Here is a 23596-nt window from a genome sequence, read left to right on the forward strand (position 1 = left end):
GAAAATTCCATCGTCACAATTATAAGCTTTCCTTCTTGCCGAAAATGTTATTAGAGTTCTCTGCCACCATCACTAAAGCTCTTCTGATTGCCAGATCAGAGTTTTCCATTCAAATGTAACGTTATATTTTTATGTTTGGGTATTTTTTTCAAATTTTAAAATTTTTTAGAGATCATTTTATTAATAATAAAATTCAGGTATTATTTTTGTCAACACCAAAATTTTTTAGGTACCAATATGGTATATATATATATATATAAAGAAGAGAAGAATGAAGACATTATTGCTAATATTTTATTTTAAATGAAAAACAAAGAAACAATGATCCATCAATCGGAACGTTAGCATTGAAACAAGCCTTTAAATACCATCATCTCTTTGCACCAAGAAGCTGCCAATAATAAGAAAAAGAAAAGACCAAAAAAAAAAATGAAGATGTTTGCTTGGTTTGGCAAGAAGTTACAACACCTTTGTAGCGTTTTATGTGGCCAACTCACTCTTTCTACCAAATCACTCTTCTTCCTTGCGGCATGCCTTTGCCGCTTCCTCCTCCAACAAACCAACCCTCTTTTGGTTCAAATCATCTACTTTGTTTCCCTTTCTTCAATTGGTTTTGGTTTCCTCAAGATTTTTAAGCCTAGAACATCATCACCCTCCTTCACCCCTAGGAACCTTGACTTGTTCTTCACCTCCGTTTCATCCGCCACGGTTTCGAGCATGTCCACGGTTGAGATGGAGGTGTTTTCCAACCCCCAACTAATCACCATTACCATTTTGATGTTTGTAGGTGGTGAGGTTTTCACTTCCATGGTAGGGTTACACTTTATTAGGTCAAGGCTCAAAACCGAGTTAGATAAAATTGCTGCCTCTCATGCTAGGCTTAGTACAACACAACCCATTATTGTTGATGACCAAATTGAACTTGGGTCGATCTCAAAATCTAAACTTGATGCTTCTAAACCCGAAAACGACGACGTTGATGATGATGGTGATGGTGAGGTTATTGTTAGTGTGTATGATGAAACTTTGCATAGTTCTTTTGGTGCCACAAGTGAGAACTTGAGGTACTTGTCCATGAAGCATTTGGGTTTTGTAATTCTAGGTTACCTTGTAGTTGTCCATGTCATAGGGGTTTTGGGTGTGTCCCTTTATATTGAAGTTATTTCTAGTGCTAAAATGGTGCTGAAGAATAAGGGTCTAAATAGGTTCACATTCTCTGTTTTCACCGTGATTTCAACTTTTGCAAGTTGTGGTTTTGTTCCAACCAATGAAAACATGGTTGTTTTTAGAAAGAATTCGGGCATGCTTCTAATGCTTGTTCCTCAAGTGCTTCTTGGGAACACATTGTACCCTTGTTGCTTGAGATTTTGTGTGTGGTTATTGGGAAAGTTTAACTATAAGAAGAGAGAGACAAGGTACCTTTTGAAGAAGACAGAGGAGGTTGGTTACAAACACTTGCTCTCAAGGGAGTATTCTATTTTCTTAGTTGCCACTGTTTTTGGGTTTATTGTGGTTCAAATTGTGGTGTTTTGTTCAATGGATTGGAATTCACAAGGTTTGGTGGGAATGAATGTTTATGAGAAGTTTGTTGGTGTGTTGTTCCAAAGTGTGAATTCAAGACACTCAGGAGAAACAATTGTGGATTTGTCAATACTATCTTCTGCTATCTTGGTCTTATTTGTGGTCATGATGTTAGTATCTCTCTATCTATCTCCTCAAATCATAATATATTTTCCATGCACATAATATTTTATATAACATATTTATTATTTCAAATTTCATGTCACATGATATTTTTACAAAAGATTAAGTATATGAAATTAATTTTTAATTAGTCCATTTTTTTATTGTAAGAGTTTTTTTAACTCTCATTTTTTTGGAGGGTTTAGAATTAGGATTTAGGGTATTTTAAAAAATGAAGGTTTATAATTTAAGATAAAAAAAATTAGTTAATATTAGTTAAAAAAAATTAGTTTTCTAATTAAACTTTTAGAAAAAAATAAAGATATATTTATTTGTATTTTTTTATAATTTTTATATTGTCAATATTTTCCATTATAAAAATTTTGTAAAAAACAAAATTCCTGCTTTTTATTATTCTTATCTTCTTTTACGAAATTCTAAAAAAGTAAAAAAAATGAAAACATCAACCTGACTTGACTGTAATCAAAACATTTCATGTTCTACTATAACATTTGAAAATCCATTACTATTGCACCAATTTGACAGCGATTATAATTTATAATAAATATATCCTTTTACGCAAAGGTTCCTAGGTTAAGTTGCTTGAACTCTGCCAAGTCCCATGATACTTGTTGTCATGAATCATGATCCTAATAATTTTCCATTTTTAATCATATATAGTTGGTTATACGTATATGACGGTATGACTTTTTTTTTCTAGTCCGATCCGATGTTTCTTCACAAATAGGGTTCCTAGGTTAAGTTATTTGAACTCTTCCAAGTTCCATAATACTTGTTGTCATGATACTAATAATTTTCATTTTTAATCATATATAGTTGGTTACTTACTTGGTTATACGTATATGATATGATTTTTCTATAATCCAATCCCATGCTTATTTTCATTTAACTAATAGAGTTATAATCGCACTTTCCCTCCCCTTTGTACTTACATTTATTAATTCCAATAATTGATATTTTAATATTGCAATTATTGTCTTCTTGTAAATAATAAGTTAATAGGGTTATTAGACTAAAAATATTCAGAGTTCAATCACAACTTTATTACCATAAAATATCATTGTCTAGTCAATCTGTGTCAAAATGTGGGGTGGGGGTATAAAATAAAGTAGACAACGTGGCTCAAATAATTAATAATAAAATAAAAAGTCTAATAACTTAATACTAAGTGCAGTATTATTATTTTTATTATTCTTATTATTCAAGTGATACCTGAACTTTTTAGTCAACAAATAATTAATAATGCGTTACCTGCAACTTTATCATTGCATTATTGAATAAAATAATAACTAGCATATAAAAATTTGATTTGTTAATCCATTTTGAGTATTATTATTACTTCTTTAATTTTATTTTTTGTTTAATTATTCTATTAATTTTTATAATTTTATTAAATTTTTAATTAGGTTTATATATATATATATATATTTTAATTAAAATTTTATAGTATTTTTAATTTTATAATTAGGTCATTTTTATATAAAAAATATTAAAATTAACAAAATATTTCTATCAAAATCTATGCGGTCAAAAATTAAATTAGATTTTTAATTATAAATACTTTTAATTTATGATAAAATATTCTATTAATTTTAACGTTTTTGATATGAAAATGACCTAATTACAAAATAAATTATAGTATACGAATTCAATTAAAAAAAAATAAAGACTTAATTAAAAATTTAGTAAAACTATGAAAACTAACGGTGTAATTAACCCATTTTTCTTTTATGGATAGGTTATAATTGAATATATAAGATTAATAATAATGTCTATATTTATTGGATAACATGTGCACAGGTACCTTCCTCCATACACCTCTTTTCTTCCATTGAAAGATCATGAGAAGGATTCAGAAATAAGAAAGAGAAAAGGAAAATTAATGGAAAATTTGATATTCTCTCAGCTCTCCTATTTAGTCATTTTCGTCATACTAGTGTGCATAACAGAGAGGAAGAACCTGAAGGAGGATCCTCTCAATTTTAATGTTTTGAACATTGTTATTGAAGTTATAAGGTTAGACTTCTATTAATTATATTCCATCAACAACCATTGCATGCATTATATTAGGGTTTCTGATCAGATAAACCAAGTGGTTACATAATAATATCCTTTTGAAAATACTATATGTTAATTAAGGAAAACTATTGGTAACTAATAATTTTTAGCCAACAAAAAAATCAACAATTCACAATAAAAAAATAGGATCGGATTTAGCATTTAGAAGGTAGAACTTAAAATTAAAGATTTAGGATTTAAAGTTTAGGGTTTAGAATTTAAGGTGGTCGAAAGTAGTCGTCAAGAATTTGACAATAATAATTGACAGCGATTAACAATAATTACCAATAATGTAAATGGTTAATTTGTGATGCTAGGTGAAATTAAAGTATTCGGAAGAAGGAAAAAAATGAGTAAAAACAATCATTTAAAAAAAATAATTGATGAATTTTTTTAGATTATTAACTGATATTGAATTGCCTGATTTTTTTTGTTATCTAACATAATTGATAAATTAATTATTGTCCGTGTAAATATATATCTAAGAAGTATATTATTTTTAGCTAATTCTAAAACGAAAGAATTTTGCCATGCATAGAATAAAGAAAAGGGTTTAATTTTATTTTAAAAATTAAAAAAAATAAAATAAAACATATCATGTGATAATCATTCAACCATTCATAAAAAAAAACTCTTCATCTCTTTACAGTACCATAATTCTTTCCTTTATCTAAGATAAAGGACATAATTCTCTCCTATATAAATAAATTATCTATCTTTCTTATATGTAAAGAAAGAAATGCCTAATTTTATATTTAGGATTATTGTCATGGTGCATGAATTTGCCTGACACAGTTTATTATTCTAAGACTCAAAGAGATGACATTTTATTAAATAATTATAATCATAACAACCTGACCACAAACCTTGTTTACCCCGTCCACATGAATAACAAACTGAATTATAACCAATTTTGTATTTTAGTCCTCGCAACAATTAATTTTGTATAACTCTTTTCGAGTCATGCTATATGACAAACGATTTTATAGTCAATATATGAGAAGCCAATTAATTAATTAATAAAAATATTAGATGACTAATTTTTTTATATATTTTTTATCTTGTATTTGAGTTAATAATAGTCAATTTTCTTTTTTTTTTTCTAAAAGTAATTGTTCCCTGATATTTTTCTTAATTAAATGGTGAAAATTCATGTGAAGTCGATTTTACGTGAAGTTGATATTTGAGAGTCTTTAGATAAAAGTTTAGTTAAATCAGTCAAATCATTTAACGACTCTCAGGTATCAACTTCACGTGAAATCGACTGTACCTGAGTTTCCATCTAATTAAATATAAACTTTTTGTTGTGAAATGATTTAATTTGTATTGAATTGGATTGATGCAGTGCATATGGGAACGTAGGGTTTAGTACAGGGTATAGTTGTAAAAGACAATTGCATCCAGAAGCAAACTGTGAAGACAAATGGTTTGGATTTGTGGGAAAATGGAGTGATGAGGGAAAGATTATTCTTATTCTTGTCATGTTTTTTGGAAGGCTCAAGAAATTCAACATGAATGGTGGCAAGGCTTGGAAGCTCCTCTAATTTTGTCAATATTCTATATAACTTAACAACAACCATCTTTATATATATTAATGCATGTCAAAGTGTAATTGTACAGCACTTTTAACTTATCATCACATTCATCCCCTTTCTTTTTTCTAGTTGGTATAAAAAACTAAAAGATGTACCATGTTTGAAAATGTACAGCATATAGTATACATGATTAGAGTAAATACTCAAATTAGTTATAAAGAATTTTATATCATATTTTAGTCATTAACAAATATTTATTCTTTATAAATTTTTAAAGATTATTTCCATCGGATAAATTAGTCCCTTTGCTACTTTTAATTAAAATTTTAATATTTGTGTTGAAAAATAAATCCCAAATAAATTTTATAAAAATATTAAGTATATACTAAAATTAGTTACTATATATTTGTATAAATATATGTATAATTTAATTTATTTTTAATGTGTATTTTATATTTTAATTAGTGAATAATTTTAGTACCTAATTTTAAAAGACATGTATCATAGTTGTAAATTTTATTATAAGATAATTAAGTTTTATAAAATATTACTATAAGATAAATTACTCTCTTTTAAAATTGATAGCAAAACCAATCTGACAAAATTAATTTTCGAGAACCTGTGCTGAGTAAAAAATGGTTAAGGAATAAGGACCAAAGTCTCTAGGGTGGCGAAGCAGGCCGACACGCTTCAATCCACCCCATAAACGGGGCAGATCGGTCCACCCAACCAACTAAAATGGGTTTAAAATACTAGTCCATCCCGCTTTATAGCAAATTGGCGGGTTGGCGGGCTAATCCGCTTGACTCTTTTTTCTTTTTGAAAAATAAAATTCATTAAAATTAACCAAAAAATAATAATTAAAAAATCAAATACAAATAAAAAATAGTCAAATTATAATATAATTTTTTACTTATTTTTTTAATTTTAACTTTAATAAAATTGTTCAAAATAATATGTGTCAATAGAATCATCTTTATTTTAAAAAATAAGTCACATAATTTGAGCATATATACGAAATTGTAAAATAAAATAAATAAAGTTAATAACTAAAAGAAGAATAAAAACAAAAAATGAAAAAAAAAGTGTTTAAAAATTCTATAATTATTAATTTTATAATAGTAATAACTCTTTTATTTAATTAAAAAAAAAAGAAAAATAAAAAGTCTTCGGCCCGGCGGACCGGCTCGCCCCGCCCCGCCCCGCCCCTCCAAAACTCGCCAATTTGGCAGTGCGGGTTGGCAGATTTTTTTGATTTAGCGGACTCAAAATTCTAGCCCGACCCGCCTTTTTAGCGGGTTTAGCGGATCAGCCCGACGAATTCGATCCGTTTTGCCACTCCTAAAGGTCTCACGTTATACAATCAACTAAATTTCGAATCCAAGTGTGTCCTTTTCAAAGGAATAAGATATGACATTAGTACAAGTCTTTTTTTTTCACCATTTATTAGTACAAGTCTTTGATTATTTGATAAGCATTTCTTTTGGGTGCGCATGGTATCTCCTAACTCGATAAAACAAAGATTAATTTGCTGCGGATCTGAACTCTATTTAAGAGTTTGTTGTTGGCCAATAGATTGTTGCATGCACAAGATGGGATTCGAACTCCCAAAACTTGGATTGGTTTCTTTTTTTTTTCTGTCGGATGGATTGAACAATCCCCAATCCTATATATCACTATACACCCACACAATACTAAAAGATTCTTTTTTCAACTTGGTGCATACCAAAGTTTGAATCCGGATGGAGCGTATTCAGAGGCACATAATTGGTTTCTTTGATAAGCAATTTAGTTTTTTTTTTCTGGTCAGAAGGCTCTTTTTTGGTAGCAGCAATTTAGGTATTGTTTTCAAATGATTATTAAAAGGGGTGGAAGCTCAATTCTAAATCTTAAACCTAAATTATGATTTAAGAAAATAAATGGAAAAGGTTTGGGATCCTATTGGACTTTTAGTTTTCGACCAATTACCGTTTTTGTTTTTGTTTTTAGATGGGACTTATCCTACAATTTTTATCTCAGTTCCTTGCGTTCAAACCCAAATGATATCCTGTCCAAAAATATATGAAACCCAAATGGTATCTCTTAATCTATTTATGTTTAATTACTTTTCCATTGTATCACATTTATACATATTTATAATAATAATAATAAATGTAAGATTAATCAAGATTATTAATAATTTATATTTTAATTAATAAGTTTTGGATTCAATCTTAAAATTAGAAAACAAAAATTTATAAGTTGTATACAATAAAATAATTTTAAGACAAAAATTTTGCACTAAATCCCTTCCATATTCCTATCGTGAAAAATGCTTTCATAAAGACGTGTAAAACGTCTTTTTATAAAAACACTTATATGTCGCATTATTATTGGACGTATTAATAAATCGGTTGTTTTTTAATTTTTTTAACAAATTAGAATAAAACCAATTTTTTTATAACGATAATAATAAACCCAATTGTTATCAGATCCGGTTAAACCGACTAATTTACATAACCTACTGTATTATGATTATTTGTTTTAAAACAAAAATAAGGGATATATTTATCTTTTTATCAAAAAATTTAAACATGATTCGGTTTAGATCGTGTAAATTGATCAGATTAAATCAGGTCCAATGACGGAGCTTGAAACAAAATTTTGGGGGCAGATAGAGAATAATTGTCAAGATAATTTTTATATGGACCCCATTTAAGATAAGCTCGTCTAACCTCATGTGATATTGTCAAATTTGAAACCGTTTTCCAGGGTCTCGTTCCAACGAATTAAGGTCAAAATCATCAGATGCAACCTTTTGAATTTTTGAAAGATGTATTTCATTTTCTTTGTAATTCATTAAAGTAGAAGAACTATCTACAGATGTAGATATTATAAAAGTTATATGTTCTCCTTCTTAAATATTAGTCTTCTTCTTAAAAATTCATCAATTTTTTTATTTTTCATGATTATTTTATATAAAAATTTGAATATATATCCTATAAAATATGTAAAAAAAAAGTTAGAAGGACAAATATTAAATTAAAATTTATAATATTTATTGAATTTCTTTTATCAATTTATACAAATACAATAATATTAATACTTATTGAATATTTTAATATTTTTTATCATATAAAAATTAAATTAAATAAACAGTAAAATATAAAATAATATTAAATTAAATAAATAAAAATACATAATTTCTTATATTTGAACTCAAAGGTAGAGGGAGTGTTTCTTATTGAATAGAGAGCTGAGAAATACAAATACACACTATTGTGCAATAAAAGCAAGAGATAAAGATGGAACTTGGATATTCTAAGTCATAGTAAAGTATTTGAGCCAACAAAATTATTATTTATTTTTTAAAAAAGTACTACTAATTTTTTTTTATAAAAAGTTTGGGGGGAGCCATGGCCCCCTTTGTCTCAACTAAGCTCCGCCCCTGATCAGATCTAACAATTATAATGCGAACAATTGAGTTTATTATTGTTGCTATCATAAACCAATTTTATTTTGATTTATTAAAAAATAAATTATTAACCGATTTAATAAAAATGTCTAATAATATTATGACACATATAAATGTTTTTAAAAAAAAGACATTTTTAATGTCTTTATCGAAATGATTTTCCCCTAATATATATGTAAATAAATAATGGATAATAGATATTAACTATCAGTGACAAAAAATAAGTATTATATAATAGAAATCCTATAAAATTCTATTTAATGCATTCACTTTCTGTTTATATTATGGTTTGTGGAAAAATAAAAATAAGAATAAATTATAATTTATTATTTTTATTTTTTATTTTTTATAAAATCTGAAAACATAAAATACTAAAATAGAAATAAAAGATAAAAATGAAAAGTAAACAAACCCTTGTGTAAAGAAAGTGAAAATTTAGTTGTTTTTTGTTTTTTTTTTTAAATAGAACTTATTAAAGGGGCTTTTTACTAGAATCTCCACTTGCAAAATATAAACAATTATTGGCCCTTATTTGTCATCATTTTCTGTAAGCAGAAAATTTGACGTAATTTTATTTACATTTCCAAAATTAAAGTGCCTATAGTAAAAATTTAAAAATGTTTTTGATAAAGTAGAATAATATATATTTTTGTTCTACCATTCACATGTGGGAATATTTGGACGGATATTTGCAGACAACTACCAACAATAAACAAACAGCCTTCAAGAATTGACACATGATTCTCAATGGACTAATTCAAAGATTTTACTGTGCCCATGTTACTTCTTATTTTATTTATATATTCATAAATGCTTTTATAGGTAGTTTGTCTCAAACAAGGTGTAACAACTGTTAAGCATTCAACAATAATTAGCAGAGATTACTTATACGTTTCTATATACTTCTGAAAAATTATTTCAATTAATGACATATCTTGATTTTTGATAATGATCGGGAGACAATAATTCAAAATTATTTCATTTAATTTAATATTTATATTATTCTAACAGTAATTAATGAATATACATTAAGATAAGTAATAATTAAAAAATATAAAATAAAATAATTTTAAACTGATTTTTTATTATTTCTTAACAAAAGTTTTATTTACTTATTTAAATTAATATTGGGTAATGCTAAACTATTAATTATTATAGTCACCAAAAAAAAAAAAAACTATTAATTATTATGTGAAGAGCTAATTACTCACTTAACATATATGCACAGCAGGGAAACATGTTAGTTATCTTCTCACTCAAATTTATTTTTTATTAGTCAGTCCCTATAATTATTGCGTTAGCAAGGATGGCACGCACTTAGTTGAGATAATTCCATAAAATAAATAGGCTTGGATTTACTTCTTTTTATTTTTTGGGAGTATACAACTACACATAAAACAAAATTTAAAATATAATAGAATAATTACAGGTTAATACACAATTGGTTCGAGGCTAAATTAATAGCCAAATTGCTTCCTAGGGACAATAGGTTCCAACCAAATTGTTCACGAGCTGAAGACAAATAGAGAGTGAACATAAACTTCCACCAGAAGAAGGATTTGTTTTCTTCCATATTATTTTAAAATATGCAAATTTTTATTCTAGTGAATTTTATTATTAAAATATCCCATTAATCCCGCCTAGCAAATTTATCACTTAGTTATTTTTAGTTACCTTTGTTTATAAGCATAAGACACTAAAATAAAGTTATATTTGATAAATGAGATATAAATATAAATATTGTATGCTAAAATATTAAATTTGTATATTTTATATTTTTTATAAAAAAATCTAAAGACACTAATAAAAGATACAATTTCTGTTAAAAAAAGATACAATTTATTTTTACTTTTTTATTATTTTTATTAATTTTTTGTAATTATATTTTTTTATTATTATATTTTTCTTTCTAAATTTTATCTAAGAAAAAAAAGAAAGATAAATTAAAATTTTTATAATTTATTTTATCTTATATTTAATTTATTATTAAATAAAATACTAAAACACTAATTTTATATTTTTGTCATTTGTGTTATCTTCTAATCGTGTAAAACACTAATTTTTATATTTTTGGTTAATATAGTCAACGCCTATAGAAAAAATGCAAAATACAATGAGTTAAATAGTTTCATGTTTATTTTTATTCATATCTCATTTAAACAGTTTTTCATATTTATTCTTGTTTAATTGTTTACAACCTTAAATAGTTTCATGTTATTTTTATTATTACCGATTTAATTACGCCATAATAAGGCATGAAAAACGCAAGAAAAGAGGGATAATTTAAAATAATGACAATAATACAGTCACGAGACACTACAAAACAAACCAAAGACACTCTTTTTTTCTTTTCCTTTCTGAGTTATGTGTTTATCTCTGCCAACCCTTTCAGACTCTTTTTCATTCATTCACTCACTCCCTCACTCTGTACCTTCTATATTTTCCTTTTATATAAATCAGAGCCTTTAAGCAAATCCAATCTTCAACCAAATTCTCACACTTTTTGTCTTCTCTTTTTTTTTTTTCTTTCCTTAATACAAAAAATGGTTGCTACCCTTTCACTCAGGTATTGTTATGGTATAATCTTTGGTTGCACCTTTGCCCTTAATTTCTTATACATTCCCGTTTCTGCCCTCAACATTGGAGCTCAAACCACTGGAGTTGCAGTCTCTGTGGTAAGTTTTCTTAATTAATTTTCATGTAAGTCCATTTCCAATACACATTAATTTACTATATTACCATTAAAGAAGAACAATATTTTCCCAATTAACCTCTTATGTATTGTTTGTGTAGAGCAAAGAGTGTAGTAGGCAATGTGAGTCAAGCTTTTGTTCAGGTACTTTTCCAATTCAATTTCTTTTGTATAATTTCTGTTCATTTATTTAATGATTGGAACGTTATTAAAGATTAAATGAATGAGTAATGTTATATAGTCAATAAATATTATATTTTTTGTTAGTATTTTTTTAGCAATAATTTGCATCTAAATTGACTGACATTTACACACAAAAAAAATATAATTTGCACGTATATTGTCAATAAATATTATTATTTAAAGACAATTTAGTATTTGTGCTAGTCAAATTATGATCAAAATACTAAAAATTGCTAGCACTAAAAAAAATTTCTTAAATGAATATGAATATTATATGTGATATTTGAAATTTGATGGCAGTGCCACCATTGTTGAGGTATGGAAAGTACTGTGGACTATTATATAGTGGATGCCCTGGGGAGAGACCTTGTGATGGACTTGATGCTTGTTGCATGAAGCATGATCAATGTGTTCAATTCAAAAACAGTGAGTTTGCTATTCACATATACCATACATAACTTCTTATTAGTTGCACTATGGATTGGTTTTTCTATTAGATTTAATTGAATTGCTAGTTCCGATGTTAGATTTGGATCTGACTGTATGTGGGAGTTATCAAATCCCAAATTTAAAACAACAAAATTAAAGAAAAAGAAAAAAAACAAGGAAAAGCACTAGATATTCATGTTCTTTTATAATTATTTTTTTTCCAAAGGGTATTTCCGGATACTAATAATAATTTGTCTTTGTTCTTATAAAGTTAAGGGAGCGTTTAATTTACGTTTTTATTTTTTATTTTTATTTTTAATAATTTTTGAATTTTATAAAAAAAAGTAAAAACAAAAAATAAGATGGTATTATTTTAAATGTTTTTATTTTTTTATAAAAAAAAAAACAAAATATACTAAAAATAAAAATAAAAAATAAAAATACGAACCAAACACACTCTAAGTTTTTCTAATTTTTCTTTCTCTAAAATAAACTTTTAGAAGAAAACATTGAGTAAAGCTATTTGAGTGATTGCCCAGCTAATTGGATGTTAAAAGTGATTATTGCTTGGAATGGTTAAGTCACTTTTTAAGTATCCAAGGAGGCCTTTAAGATGAGTCGGTTGAAAAAATGATAAGTTCAAGTTAAATGTTTGAAATTTCAGTAAGGGCAAATCATCCATTGTATTCACCATACTCAAATTATTTGGTTATTTCATTTTTTAGGTTTATTAAAAGAATTTAATTTATCAAGACAAATTTATTAGATTGTGAATTTGTAATTTGCAAATTTATAGGAACTTTTTTTATTGGAAATATCAATGGATTCAAAGAGGTTTGTATCAATATGATTGTTGCAAAATTATAGCAAGAAATAGAACTAATGTCACTCAACGCTGCAATTGCAAACCAATAGGTTTTTATATATATATATATATATATAATGTAGAGATTTTTTTTGAAAATTTTAAAGACAAAAGTATACTTGATCCTTTATTTTTTAAAATATTAATAGGTTGGAGGTGGTAATAATTCATGGAGAAATATGTGTTTATTAAGAACAAAAGCAAATATGTATTTAATTAATTAATTAAGTACAACCCAAAGTTAAAATAGAAATTTGAATGGAATCCATTTTGGTTTATTCTTGAATTGAAAAAAGAAATATAGATAGATGGTAGTTGGCTGATTGATGTTCTTTACTTAATTGCTTTCGGCCATTATATATTAATGGATCTTCTTGTCTTCTATTTGTCATGAGTTTATCCACATAAAACAGAAACTAATGCACCCTCTAATTACTTCATTTTGAAGATTTAGAAAACCTCCCTACCTAAGTTATTGGGTTGATTATGACCCCTCTTCTGTTTCTTCAACTTCACTCAAATAATATGCATTACAGGACATGTTATTTGTTTATCTATTTACTTTCATGACAAAATTAAAAAGCCGTTAATTGTTTGTCTACGGTTCTGTTTTTGTCTTAAAAAGGTCCTTTATACAATGTGTCAAAATTTCTTTTATATTGAAAATCAATTTTGATAGTATGTGAATATAATAAAAGCTTTCTTTTGCAATAATTATATAAAAGTTGAAGCACGTACTGCTGTTCAATAAATTAATTAATTTTACACTATAATGTATCAAATTAATCCTTTTGTGATCAATGGTGATGCTATGCAGATGACTACCTAAGCCAAGAGTGCAGTCAAACATTCATAGACTGCATGAACAAGTTTAAGGACACAAATGCGCCAACATTCAAAGGAAACACATGCCAAGTTGATGATGTTATTGAAGTTATTCATGTTGTCATGGAAGCTGCTTTGTTGGCTGGAAGAGTTTTTCACAAGCCCTAGGTAACAGCAACTAGCAAGTAAACAAGAGACATTCTCTGGTTTCTCTTATTGTTTTTGGTTATATTTACAAAATTAATCCAACAGCGTTTAAATATAGTCATTGGTTTCGTTTGAAGTATGTTTGATCACTTCTGTGATCTCCTAACTATCACGAATTATGTAAACTGCACACTGTAAACAGACATTTCCATTGGTCCTTCGTTCCCAATGTGTTGTATGATAAGACCTTCAAATTCTGAATTCACAACTTTCATCTGTGTTAGCTAATTCCATCTTCAAAGTGAGAATAAAAATATAAAAGCATGATTCCTTCATAAATCATCGGTCATAATAAAAAATAGTTATTAATCCTAACACATCTATATCTGACTTATTAACACGTAATATGATTTTATCAAACATGTTAGAAAACAGCAGGTCATAGCTTTTTATCGGTTTAATTTTTTACTTAACAAAAATGTATTCTCTTTAGTGCAAACTGCAAGGCAATATTATATGCTTGATGAAAAATGATTGAAATTACCTTAAATCCTGAACTCTACACGGTCAAAATTTCTATGATAAATTGAGGCATGATTCGCATAGAGTAGTGGATAGAAAGAAGTCTAAAAAAAAACTGATGAAAATTGCTTTTGCACATAATAAGAACAACAAATATATCTGCCTCATCAAAATTACCATTCGACGCGAAGCAGAATAACAGGAACTTTAAAAAAGCATAAAGTAATTAATTACATACAACTAGGTTGAATGAATCTCATCCTCTGTTTCTGTTTCCAAGCTCATGAAACTACTTTCTTCCTACCAAATTCTGCGCTTTCTTTTGGCTTCACGGGTGGCAACTTTGATAACACCCAACTAGGAGAATCATTAAGCCAGAGCACTTCACCAGTTTCTTTGTGCTTAAAGTCAGGAGCTTTTGGATTCCTCTGATGATTAAAATAGAAAAAGAAAAACTCGATCAACAATATCTAGTTAAGCCTGGTAAAGAACCTGTGGAAGTAGACTCTACTTACCTTATCTATTCTGTTATCCCACCATTTAGTAGGGTTATTGACCAAATCATTCCAGGGCTCATCACCTAAACCAAGGACACAGGTTCAATCAAACATACGTTTATAAAACAAACAAAATGGAAATGAGGAGGAATCTCAAGTTGAAGAACCCAAGAAGCACAAGAATCACAATTCTAAGTATAATGTGTATGAAGGTCTTCATATGTAATATACCTTTAGAGTCCTTTGCTTGTTTTGATTTTACAGCTGGAACATCAAATTTCAGTTCTTCGAGTCTAGATAAAACCCACTTTGGAGCGTTGTTAAGCCATAGGGCACCATTTCCATCCTTGCGTTTGAAGTCAGGGAACCTAGGATTCACCTGCAAAGTAAGCATAATTATAAGTTCTTCCAAATAAATTAGTCAGCAGGGGAAAAACCAAAAGGTATGAGACAGCAATAACTACCTGCCCATCACGTTTGCTGTCACGGTAATCATTCCACTGCTTTGGGTCATCCAAAAGATCAGTCCAAGGAGCAAGTGAAGAGTCTCTAACTTTCTTTAAATCATCTATAAGCAAATTAGAATGAAAAACTTTTGGAATGTTTTGAATGAACCACTTAGCAATTACCATGAAATAAAAGTATATATATATATATATATATATATATATATATATATATATATATATATATATATATATATATATACCGCATCAAGACTTACTTGTTGAGTGCTTCAATTCAGGTTTCAAATCAATTGACATGGAATCCAGTTTATCTTGCAGCCATTTGGGAGTTGAACTATTAATAAAGAGTAACTCCCCATCCGTTTTTCTTTCAAAAGCTGCCCCCTTTGGATTCTCCTACATTAATTTGCAGCAATATTTAGAAAATAAGTTTGAAGGAAACATCATTATTGCCGATACTAGATGGGCAAAACAAAGATGATGAGTCAAAGAGGAAATTCAATAACCTTTAGATATCGGACATCCCACCATTCAAAAGGGTTAGAAAGGAGATCGTTCCAAGTGTTGTCTATGACATGCTCCTCACTTGCTAATATGATAGAAGCAACATATCACTAAAAAGTTCTCAAGGGCATTGTGGTTAAAGCCAAAGCAGCATAACATATATAATGCACAATATTCAGAACCCATAATTCCTACTGTTAGTTTAAAGAATTTAGTCTTATATGGACCGGTATTAGACTTTAAGTTCAGCATAAAACTTATTGTTATTGAGAAACTTTGCATTATGTAATGGACAACAATGGCATCCATGTCATACCACCACCAGCTAAAACTGTCACAGATTAATACCTTTTTTTTTTTCAAATATAGGAGTGAGACTCGAACCCTCGATCTCTAAGGTGAGTATGGGGAGACTATGTCATTCGAGCTATAGCTCATTGGCAGATTAATACCTTATTTACTACTTAAAAAAAATCTACCGTATACATATACATTGAAAATTGGAAGATACTATCATGAAAGAGAAATGAACTGAAAGTCTAAAACACAGATTAGCGAAAAAAAAAGGTTTCTTCATGTCCATTAACTGCAACTTACTATGCATGCATACCATACAACAACAACGACTTATCCCATTAGGTGGGGTCGGCTACATGGATCAAATGACACCATTGCGCCCTATCATGCATGCCATACACAGCATTGTTTATTTGCTAATCTCATTCCCTCATCTTCACATTCTAAGATATTAAGAACAACATGCTAATAAATAGAGAAGAGCATACACCAAACAAACTACCTGTACATTCTTGCTTTGAAGTTGCAGATATTTTCTCCAGTTGAGGATATCCTTGGACAAAGTTGAGGCTTTGTACAACAACCTTAAATGATTAAAGCAAAGATGTGAATCCCAAACCTTACATCTTTTCCCACTGAATAATCAACAAGGAACCACCCTATAAGATGGGGATAAGAGCGAAAGGAAACATGCTAGTCATGTCTGTAGCTAAATAATTTTTTATCTTTACTATAATAAGAGGGGACAATGGTATTGGAAGCCATTGGTTGGACACTTCAAAATTGTGCTGGAACAAACAGTACTGTACAGACTACATAATCAATTCCTTCCAATGTTCTTTTTTATTTCTGTTAACCTCAAATTCATGAGAAATAAAATGGACCTGAAGGAAATAACTTCAATGCCCTATCATTGCAATGCAGCTTCAAATAATTAAATCAAAACTTCTATTTATTCGATTAAGTGATATATATCTAAAACACTGAAATGGAACATATATTTCATTTCTCTCCATGTCATTCCACTAACCATGAAATGTCGAAACATAGTCTTAACAAGAAGAAACTACAAATAAAGAAGCAGAATTTTGCTTCACTTAAACTACTAATTTCATTTACATATGAAACCATACCTGAATATTGCTATTACTTTGAGTTTGGTTTTCACCTAAACGCGGCGGATCAGCAGTGAGTTGACCAGCTACATATATGAAATCGTCTTCCTTGAGATGGCAAGCCGCAGAATGAGCTAAATCACCCTCAAATATAACTGGAATCCTTGTATCAAGAATCAAAAGGGAAAAAAAATCCATTTAATTCAAAGTAATTAAAAAAATCATATGATTGATCAATTTACTAGCTGGTGATATACCTAAAAATGAGCTAAACAGTCATACGAAGCTACTAAACGCAAAGTTGTTAGTAACTGTCATAACAGTAACTGTACTAATTCATAGCTTAACTTTGTAACTAACTACAACACTTTCTTTACGTGAAGTATGATTAGAGTAGTTAAACAGCTTCATTTAATTTCTCTGCAAATAAACAGAAAGTAAAAGTGCGTAGCATACCAAAGGAAAGGAGAAGAGTGTGACTCTTGGCGAGTGATAACGGTGGCGGCGTAGGTTCTGCCGTCGGGAAAGGTTTGGAACTGAACCGGCATCCGAACCTGACCGATTAGGTTCACGGCATTCGCTACCTTCGGCTGGAACGGGATCTCCTTCGGCCTTGGAATCTCAGCGGTGTCAGTAGGCGGCGGAGGGATGGATTTGGATCGCCGGCGAGTAGTGGAGGAGGAGGAGTATGATCGAAGGATCAGAGCCGTTGAATCCGCGGGCGCAGCGAACAATCGCAACGCTCGCCGCAGAGAATTCATTTCGGAGCTAAGAATGTGAAAGAGAAATGGTGTGTAAAGCTAAAACCCTCAATTTTCCTCTGCCCTATTTTTTTTTTTTTTTTTTTTTTGGGTTTAAACCCCTTTCCCTTGGTAAAAAAGCTCAGATTAACTTTGGACAGGTCTGGGCCGGAATTTTTGTGGTAAGTATTTATTTATTAGAGAAGATAAAAAATAAGTAATTTGTGTTGGTCTGAGAAGATAAAAAATAACCAACTCGAAGTGAGATCTCTCGACCACCTTCACACTCGTTCACTAGTCACTAATTTTTAGGCCCCTGTTGGATAAAGGAGGACCGTTGACTTAGCAAACTCACTCTAAATCTCAGAAACAAAACCAACCAGTTGAACTCTTCAGCTGAACCAGCTCACGCTAAGGGTAACGGCAACTGCGTCCGCACTGTAACAAACAATGCAAGTAGACCCAACACCGCCGCCGTCAACGGCACCGCTCCTCCCGCTCTCTCCTCGCTCCTCCTCCACCACCACCGCTCGCCGCCGACCTCTCGTCTTCACCTCCCTCCTAACCACCACCTGCATCTCCATCTCCGCCGCCCTCGCCTTCGCCTTCCTCTTCTTCACCTCCGCCACCTCCTCCGCCACTCCACCGCCACATCCACACTCCCGCCCTCTGAAAAAGCTCCACCACCCCACCGTCATCCTCATCTCCTCCGACGGTTTCCGCTTCGGTTACCACCTCAAGTCCCCAAACCTCCCTACCCTCCGCCGCCTAATCTCCAACGGCACCTCCGCCTCCGCCGGCCTCGTCCCGGTGTTCCCATCCCTCACCTTCCCCAACCACTACTCCATCGTCACCGGCCTCTACCCTCCCTACCATGGCATCATCAACAACTACTTCTACGATCCAATCACCAACGAGAAATTCACCATGACAAGCCACGAACCTAAATGGTGGTTAGGTCATCCGTTATGGGAAACCGTCGTCTCCAACGGTTTGAAAGCTGCCACATATTTCTGGCCAGGTTCTGAAGTTGTTAAGGGTCAGTGGAATTGTCCTGTGAATTTTTGTGCGCACTATAATGAATCTGTTCCTTTTGATGATAGGGTTGATACGGTATTAGGGTATTTTGATTTACCAATTGATGAGATTCCTTCGTTTATTACATTGTATTTTGAGGATCCTGATCATCAGGGTCACCAGGTTGGTCCTGATGATCCTAGAATTACTAGGGCTGTTGAGAATATTGATAGGGTTTTGGGGAGGTTGGTGAAGGGGTTGGAGAAAAGAGGGGTTTTTGATGATGTTAGTCTTGTTTTGGTTGGTGATCATGGCATGGTTGGAACATGTGATAAAAAGATTGTAGCTTTGGCGGATTTGAGTCCCTGGGTTGAGATTCCGGCCGATTGGGTGCATTCTCTGACGCCTTTGCTCGCGATTAAGCCGCCGGAAGGGGTTGATCCGGCAGGGGTTGTTGCCAAGATGAACGAAGGGTTGAGTTCTGGGAAGGTTGAGAATGGTGAGTTTCTCAAGGTATACTTGAAAGAGGACTTGCCTAAGAGGTTGCATTATGCGGCAAGCGACCGGATTCCACCGATAATTGGGTTGCTTGAGGAAGGTTTTACGATCGAGATGAAGAGGAGCAGTGCCAAGGAGTGCGCCGGGGCGCATGGCTATGACAATGCCTTCCTGTCAATGAGGACTATTTTCATTGCTCATGGTCCTCAGTTTGAGAGAGGAAGGTTAATACCATCTTTTGAGAATGTTCAGATTTACAATTTGGTTACTTCTATACTCAACATAAAGGGTGCTTCCAACAATGGTTCTGCTTCATTTCCTGAGTCTGTTCTTCTACCTCCTGCTCCGTCGGCCATGTGAGTGTTTGATCAGAATCATGAACACCACATCAGATGTTGTAGCAGAAAGAATGTGTATGATGTACTTTCATTCTTCTGGGATTGAACTGTTACATTATTTAATTGCTTACTGCTTTTCATAATTGTACTCTCTAGAAAGGATAGAGACTGTGAATTATGAGATGTTGCTGAAAGAATTGGCATCATCATGTACTAGGATTGAACTAGTCCATTATTTAAGTTGCTTTAGTTAAACCATCTTTAATTGCACATGATTGTAGTTTAGTTTAATCTAATTCAGTGAATAAATGGCTGTCTTCACAAATCTCATGTGTTTGACTTCTGATAGAGTATTTATTGAAATCAATAACATATGGCATGGGGGTCCTTAGATTAAATTCAGGATATTATATAAGGAATTTAGACATCTGTCTTTTGGTTAAATGGAATTGACCAAATCTTTTAAGAAATTTTCAATTAGTTGCGGGCCAAGTTACCACCAGAAATATTTTTCACAGCACACATGTCATCCAATACTTCAATTTCTACGAGAGTAAACATTAAAATTGGTCCCTAATAAAATTTAGATTAGACACCTTGTTTTTCACCAGATGTGTTTTTTTTTTTTTTTTTTTGCTAAAAGTCTTCTGGTTTTACTCTTATTAAACAAATTGATTTTTTCGTCGGTTTCAATCAAATTTTAAATATGTATATTGGACAAACAAACTCCTAATATAGATTCTATTATAAAATAATTAAGTCTCAAAAATATTATTATAAAATAAACCAGTTCTTCAAAATAACAAAAGAACTAATCTGTTTAAAGAGAGTAATTTTTTAAATCTTTTAGAAAATAAAATTTGTTGATAAACAAGGTATTTGATTTGAATTATTTAAGATACATTTGGATATTTACTCTTTCTATAACTCTGTTTACTAATTTTAAACTTAAGGTTACAACTCATATAAATCGTAGGCTTCAAAGACCAGTGATTATGGAAGAAGTGAAATGTATAATATTTAGCATTCATCATTAAAGTGCACCAGGAGATAATGGCATGACAGTAAAAAAATTTTAAAGCTTCTGAAACATATTTAGTGGTGATGTGTTTCGAGCAGTTAAAAACTTCTTTTCAGGGGGTAGAATTTTAAAGGGTTTTAACTATACTCAAATCTGTCTTATTCCCAAGATTTCTAATGCTAAAGATATGATTCAGGTAAGACCAATAAGTCTATCTTCAATCTTTTATAAGATTATCTCTAAAGTACTTGTACATAGACTTCAGGGTATTTTTTGGTGACTAATTAGCCCTACACAGAGTGCTTTTATTAAAGGCAGATTAATCTTTGATAATATCCTAATTGCTCATGAGTATATGTATTACTTGAAGAACAAAAAAAGGGGACTCGAAAATGAAATGGCGCTAAAATTATATATGAGTAAGGCATATGCGATAGGGTGGAATGACACTTTCTTTGGTTTATATTGGAGAAGTTTGGTTTTTGATTCCCGGTGGATCATGTGGATTCGAAAATTAGTGACAACTGTTTCTTATTCTGTCATTGTGGAAAGACACCCATATGGATTCTTCAAACCAAATAGTGGTATTCAATAAGGAGATCCTTTATCTCCCTATCTTTTTTTTGTGCAGAAAGTCTCTCCTTTTTGCTACACAAGGCAGAACAAAACAGACTAATTCAGGGTCTTTAGATACATAGGCGATGTCCCAAGGTCAACCACCTCCTCTTTGCTGACGATTCCATCTTATTCTGTAAGGTTAATCTTGAAGCATGTTCAAACATCCTGTATTTATTGAATTCTTATGAAAGTATCAGTGGCCAGAGGGTTAATTTTAATAAATCTGTTGTATTCTTTAGCCACAACACTCCCTCCACTACTCGTACACTATTGACTAACTCTATGAATATTAATCATATTGGGGCTCAAGATAGATACCTTGGTTTGCCTTTTACAATCTCTAAATCGAAAAAGGCTTCTTTTAGTATGATCAAAGAGAATGTTCGGAAAAGAATCCAAGGGTGGAAGCGCAATCTTCTATCATCAGGTGGTAGACATGTATTGCTTAAGGCAGTGAGAGAAACTATTTCTATTTATACATTGTCTTGCTTCAAGTTGCCTGATGGTTTAATTTCGGAAATTCAATCTCTATTTTCTCAATTCTGGTGGGGACAAAAAGATTCTGAAAGGCGGATGGCTTGGATTAGCAGGGACACTATGACTCACCCACGAAGAGAATGAGGCATTGGATTTAAAGATCTCAGAATTCAAAATCTGGCGCTTTTAGGTAAACAGTTTTTGCTACTCATAACACAGCCTACGTCCTTATTATCCAAAATCCTAAAAGGTAAATATTTTAGCAATTGTAATGCTATAACGACAGAATTTGGAGTCTTACCTTCTTAGGAATGGAGGAGCATACTAGAAGACCAAAAGATTGTTGAAAAAGGTCTTAACTGGGTTGTGGGTACTGGAGAGAATATCCGAACCTTTGAGGATCCTTGGCTGCCTCCTCTGTATCCTTTAATGATTTCTGACATGCCAAACAGACATGCTATTTTTGAGTTGGTTCCAAGAGTTAAAGATCTAATTATTGAAAAAATGAATTGGAATCAGAATCTCATTCAAGAATTATTTCTCCAAGACGTTGCAGACGGGATTTTGTCAGTTAAAATTCAGTAGAGTAGGGACAAATTGCAATGGAATTTGAACAAATTCAAGCAATATGATACAGTTTCAGGTTATAGAATTGGCTATTTATTTTACCATCTGCCTTTGGAGTTTTGCCCTAATTATATGCAGTAGAAAAAGCCGTGGATTGATCTATGGAAGTTGAACTTGCCTCACAAAATTAAGCTATTTATCTGGAGAACTCTTCATAGCCGGATTTCGGTGCTTGCTCAGATTTATCACCGCATCCTATCTATATCGCCAATATGCCCCTGCTGTCATGAAACAACAGAAACAATCACTCATTGTTTGATCGATTGCTCTAGAATTAAAGAAGTATGGTCTCAAAGCTATCTTCGTGACTGTTTTTTCCCTCAGAGTCCTAACGACTTTTGGACATAGTGGACTGCATCAACAGATATGCTTAACCCATTGAAGAATACTGACTGTAATCCTCAGTTGCTTGCCATCATTTGTTGGAACTGCTGGAAAGATCGCAACCAGTTAATTTTTTAAGGTTCCACTTCAATACCGTCTGTCATTCTAGCAAGTTCTGTCAAGTTGCTCCCTGAAATCCAAAGAACTTTTATTTTATGTCGTCATCTTCATGAGACAAACTCTTAATTTCATTCAATTTGATCCATCATTCTTTCTTCTTTAAGATTTTTCTTCGTTTTTCGACCATACACCGTTGGATGAGATCCTTCAATGTATTGTTTTGGAAAATTCCCACCTTTTATTATGCTATCCTGTTTTTGGACATCTTTATATTTTATTTTTTAATAATTAATGAAATATAACCTACTATTTTTTAAAAAAATTATACATAGAATTAATATTCAAATTCATTTCTTAAAAATAACTTATTCTACAAATTAGTAATTTTTTTTATAAAAATACTAGTTCTTAAAAGATATAATTATAAATTAAATTAGTCACATCTTTTAATATTTTAATGATACGAAGTCTGATGAGTTTGGAAAACTCTTATTTAATTTTGATGATGAACAAACATTATTA

General features: G+C 30.8%; 4 protein-coding genes across 5 annotated transcripts; 3 read left to right on the top strand and 1 right to left on the bottom strand.

Moving 5' to 3' along the window:
* Positions 1–409: 409 nt before the first annotated feature.
* Positions 410–5477, top strand: LOC130982366 (cation transporter HKT1;3-like). Of its 2 annotated transcripts, XM_057906341.1 has the most exons (3): positions 410–1691; positions 3505–3720; positions 5108–5477. In XM_057906341.1, exons 1-3 carry the CDS (start codon positions 430–432, stop codon positions 5304–5306), a joined length of 1677 nt encoding a protein of 558 aa, XP_057762324.1. In that variant the 5' UTR covers positions 410–429; the 3' UTR covers positions 5307–5477. The 2 variants fall into 2 exon arrangements, with proteins under 2 accessions (XP_057762324.1, XP_057762325.1); XM_057906342.1 differs by lacking the exon at positions 3505–3720.
* Positions 5478–11128: 5651 nt separating this feature from the next.
* LOC130980214 (phospholipase A2-alpha) lies at positions 11129–14180 on the top strand. The gene is made up of 4 exons (XM_057903871.1): positions 11129–11426; positions 11545–11587; positions 11927–12052; positions 13738–14180. The coding sequence occupies exons 1-4, from the start codon at positions 11295–11297 to the stop codon at positions 13911–13913; spliced, it is 477 nt and encodes a 158-aa protein (XP_057759854.1). The 5' UTR covers positions 11129–11294; the 3' UTR covers positions 13914–14180.
* A 291-nt stretch (positions 14181–14471) lies between these two features.
* Positions 14472–18135, bottom strand: LOC130980213 (protein OSB3, chloroplastic/mitochondrial-like). The gene is made up of 9 exons (XM_057903870.1): positions 17751–18135; positions 17313–17457; positions 16682–16763; positions 15885–15967; positions 15636–15774; positions 15376–15479; positions 15143–15290; positions 14930–14994; positions 14472–14842 (listed from the first exon to the last, which is right to left on the bottom strand). Exons 1-9 carry the CDS (start codon positions 18053–18055, stop codon positions 14696–14698), a joined length of 1218 nt encoding a protein of 405 aa, XP_057759853.1. The 5' UTR covers positions 18056–18135; the 3' UTR covers positions 14472–14695.
* A 145-nt stretch (positions 18136–18280) lies between these two features.
* LOC130980212 (uncharacterized) lies at positions 18281–20145 on the top strand. The gene has a single exon (XM_057903869.1). It carries the CDS (start codon positions 18485–18487, stop codon positions 19907–19909), a length of 1425 nt encoding a protein of 474 aa, XP_057759852.1. The 5' UTR covers positions 18281–18484; the 3' UTR covers positions 19910–20145.
* Positions 20146–23596: the final 3451 nt, after the last annotated feature.

Source organism: Arachis stenosperma, chromosome 5, assembly GCF_014773155.1.
Source record: "Arachis stenosperma cultivar V10309 chromosome 5, arast.V10309.gnm1.PFL2, whole genome shotgun sequence".
In the NCBI taxonomy this organism is placed as follows: Eukaryota; Viridiplantae; Streptophyta; class Magnoliopsida; order Fabales; family Fabaceae; genus Arachis; species Arachis stenosperma.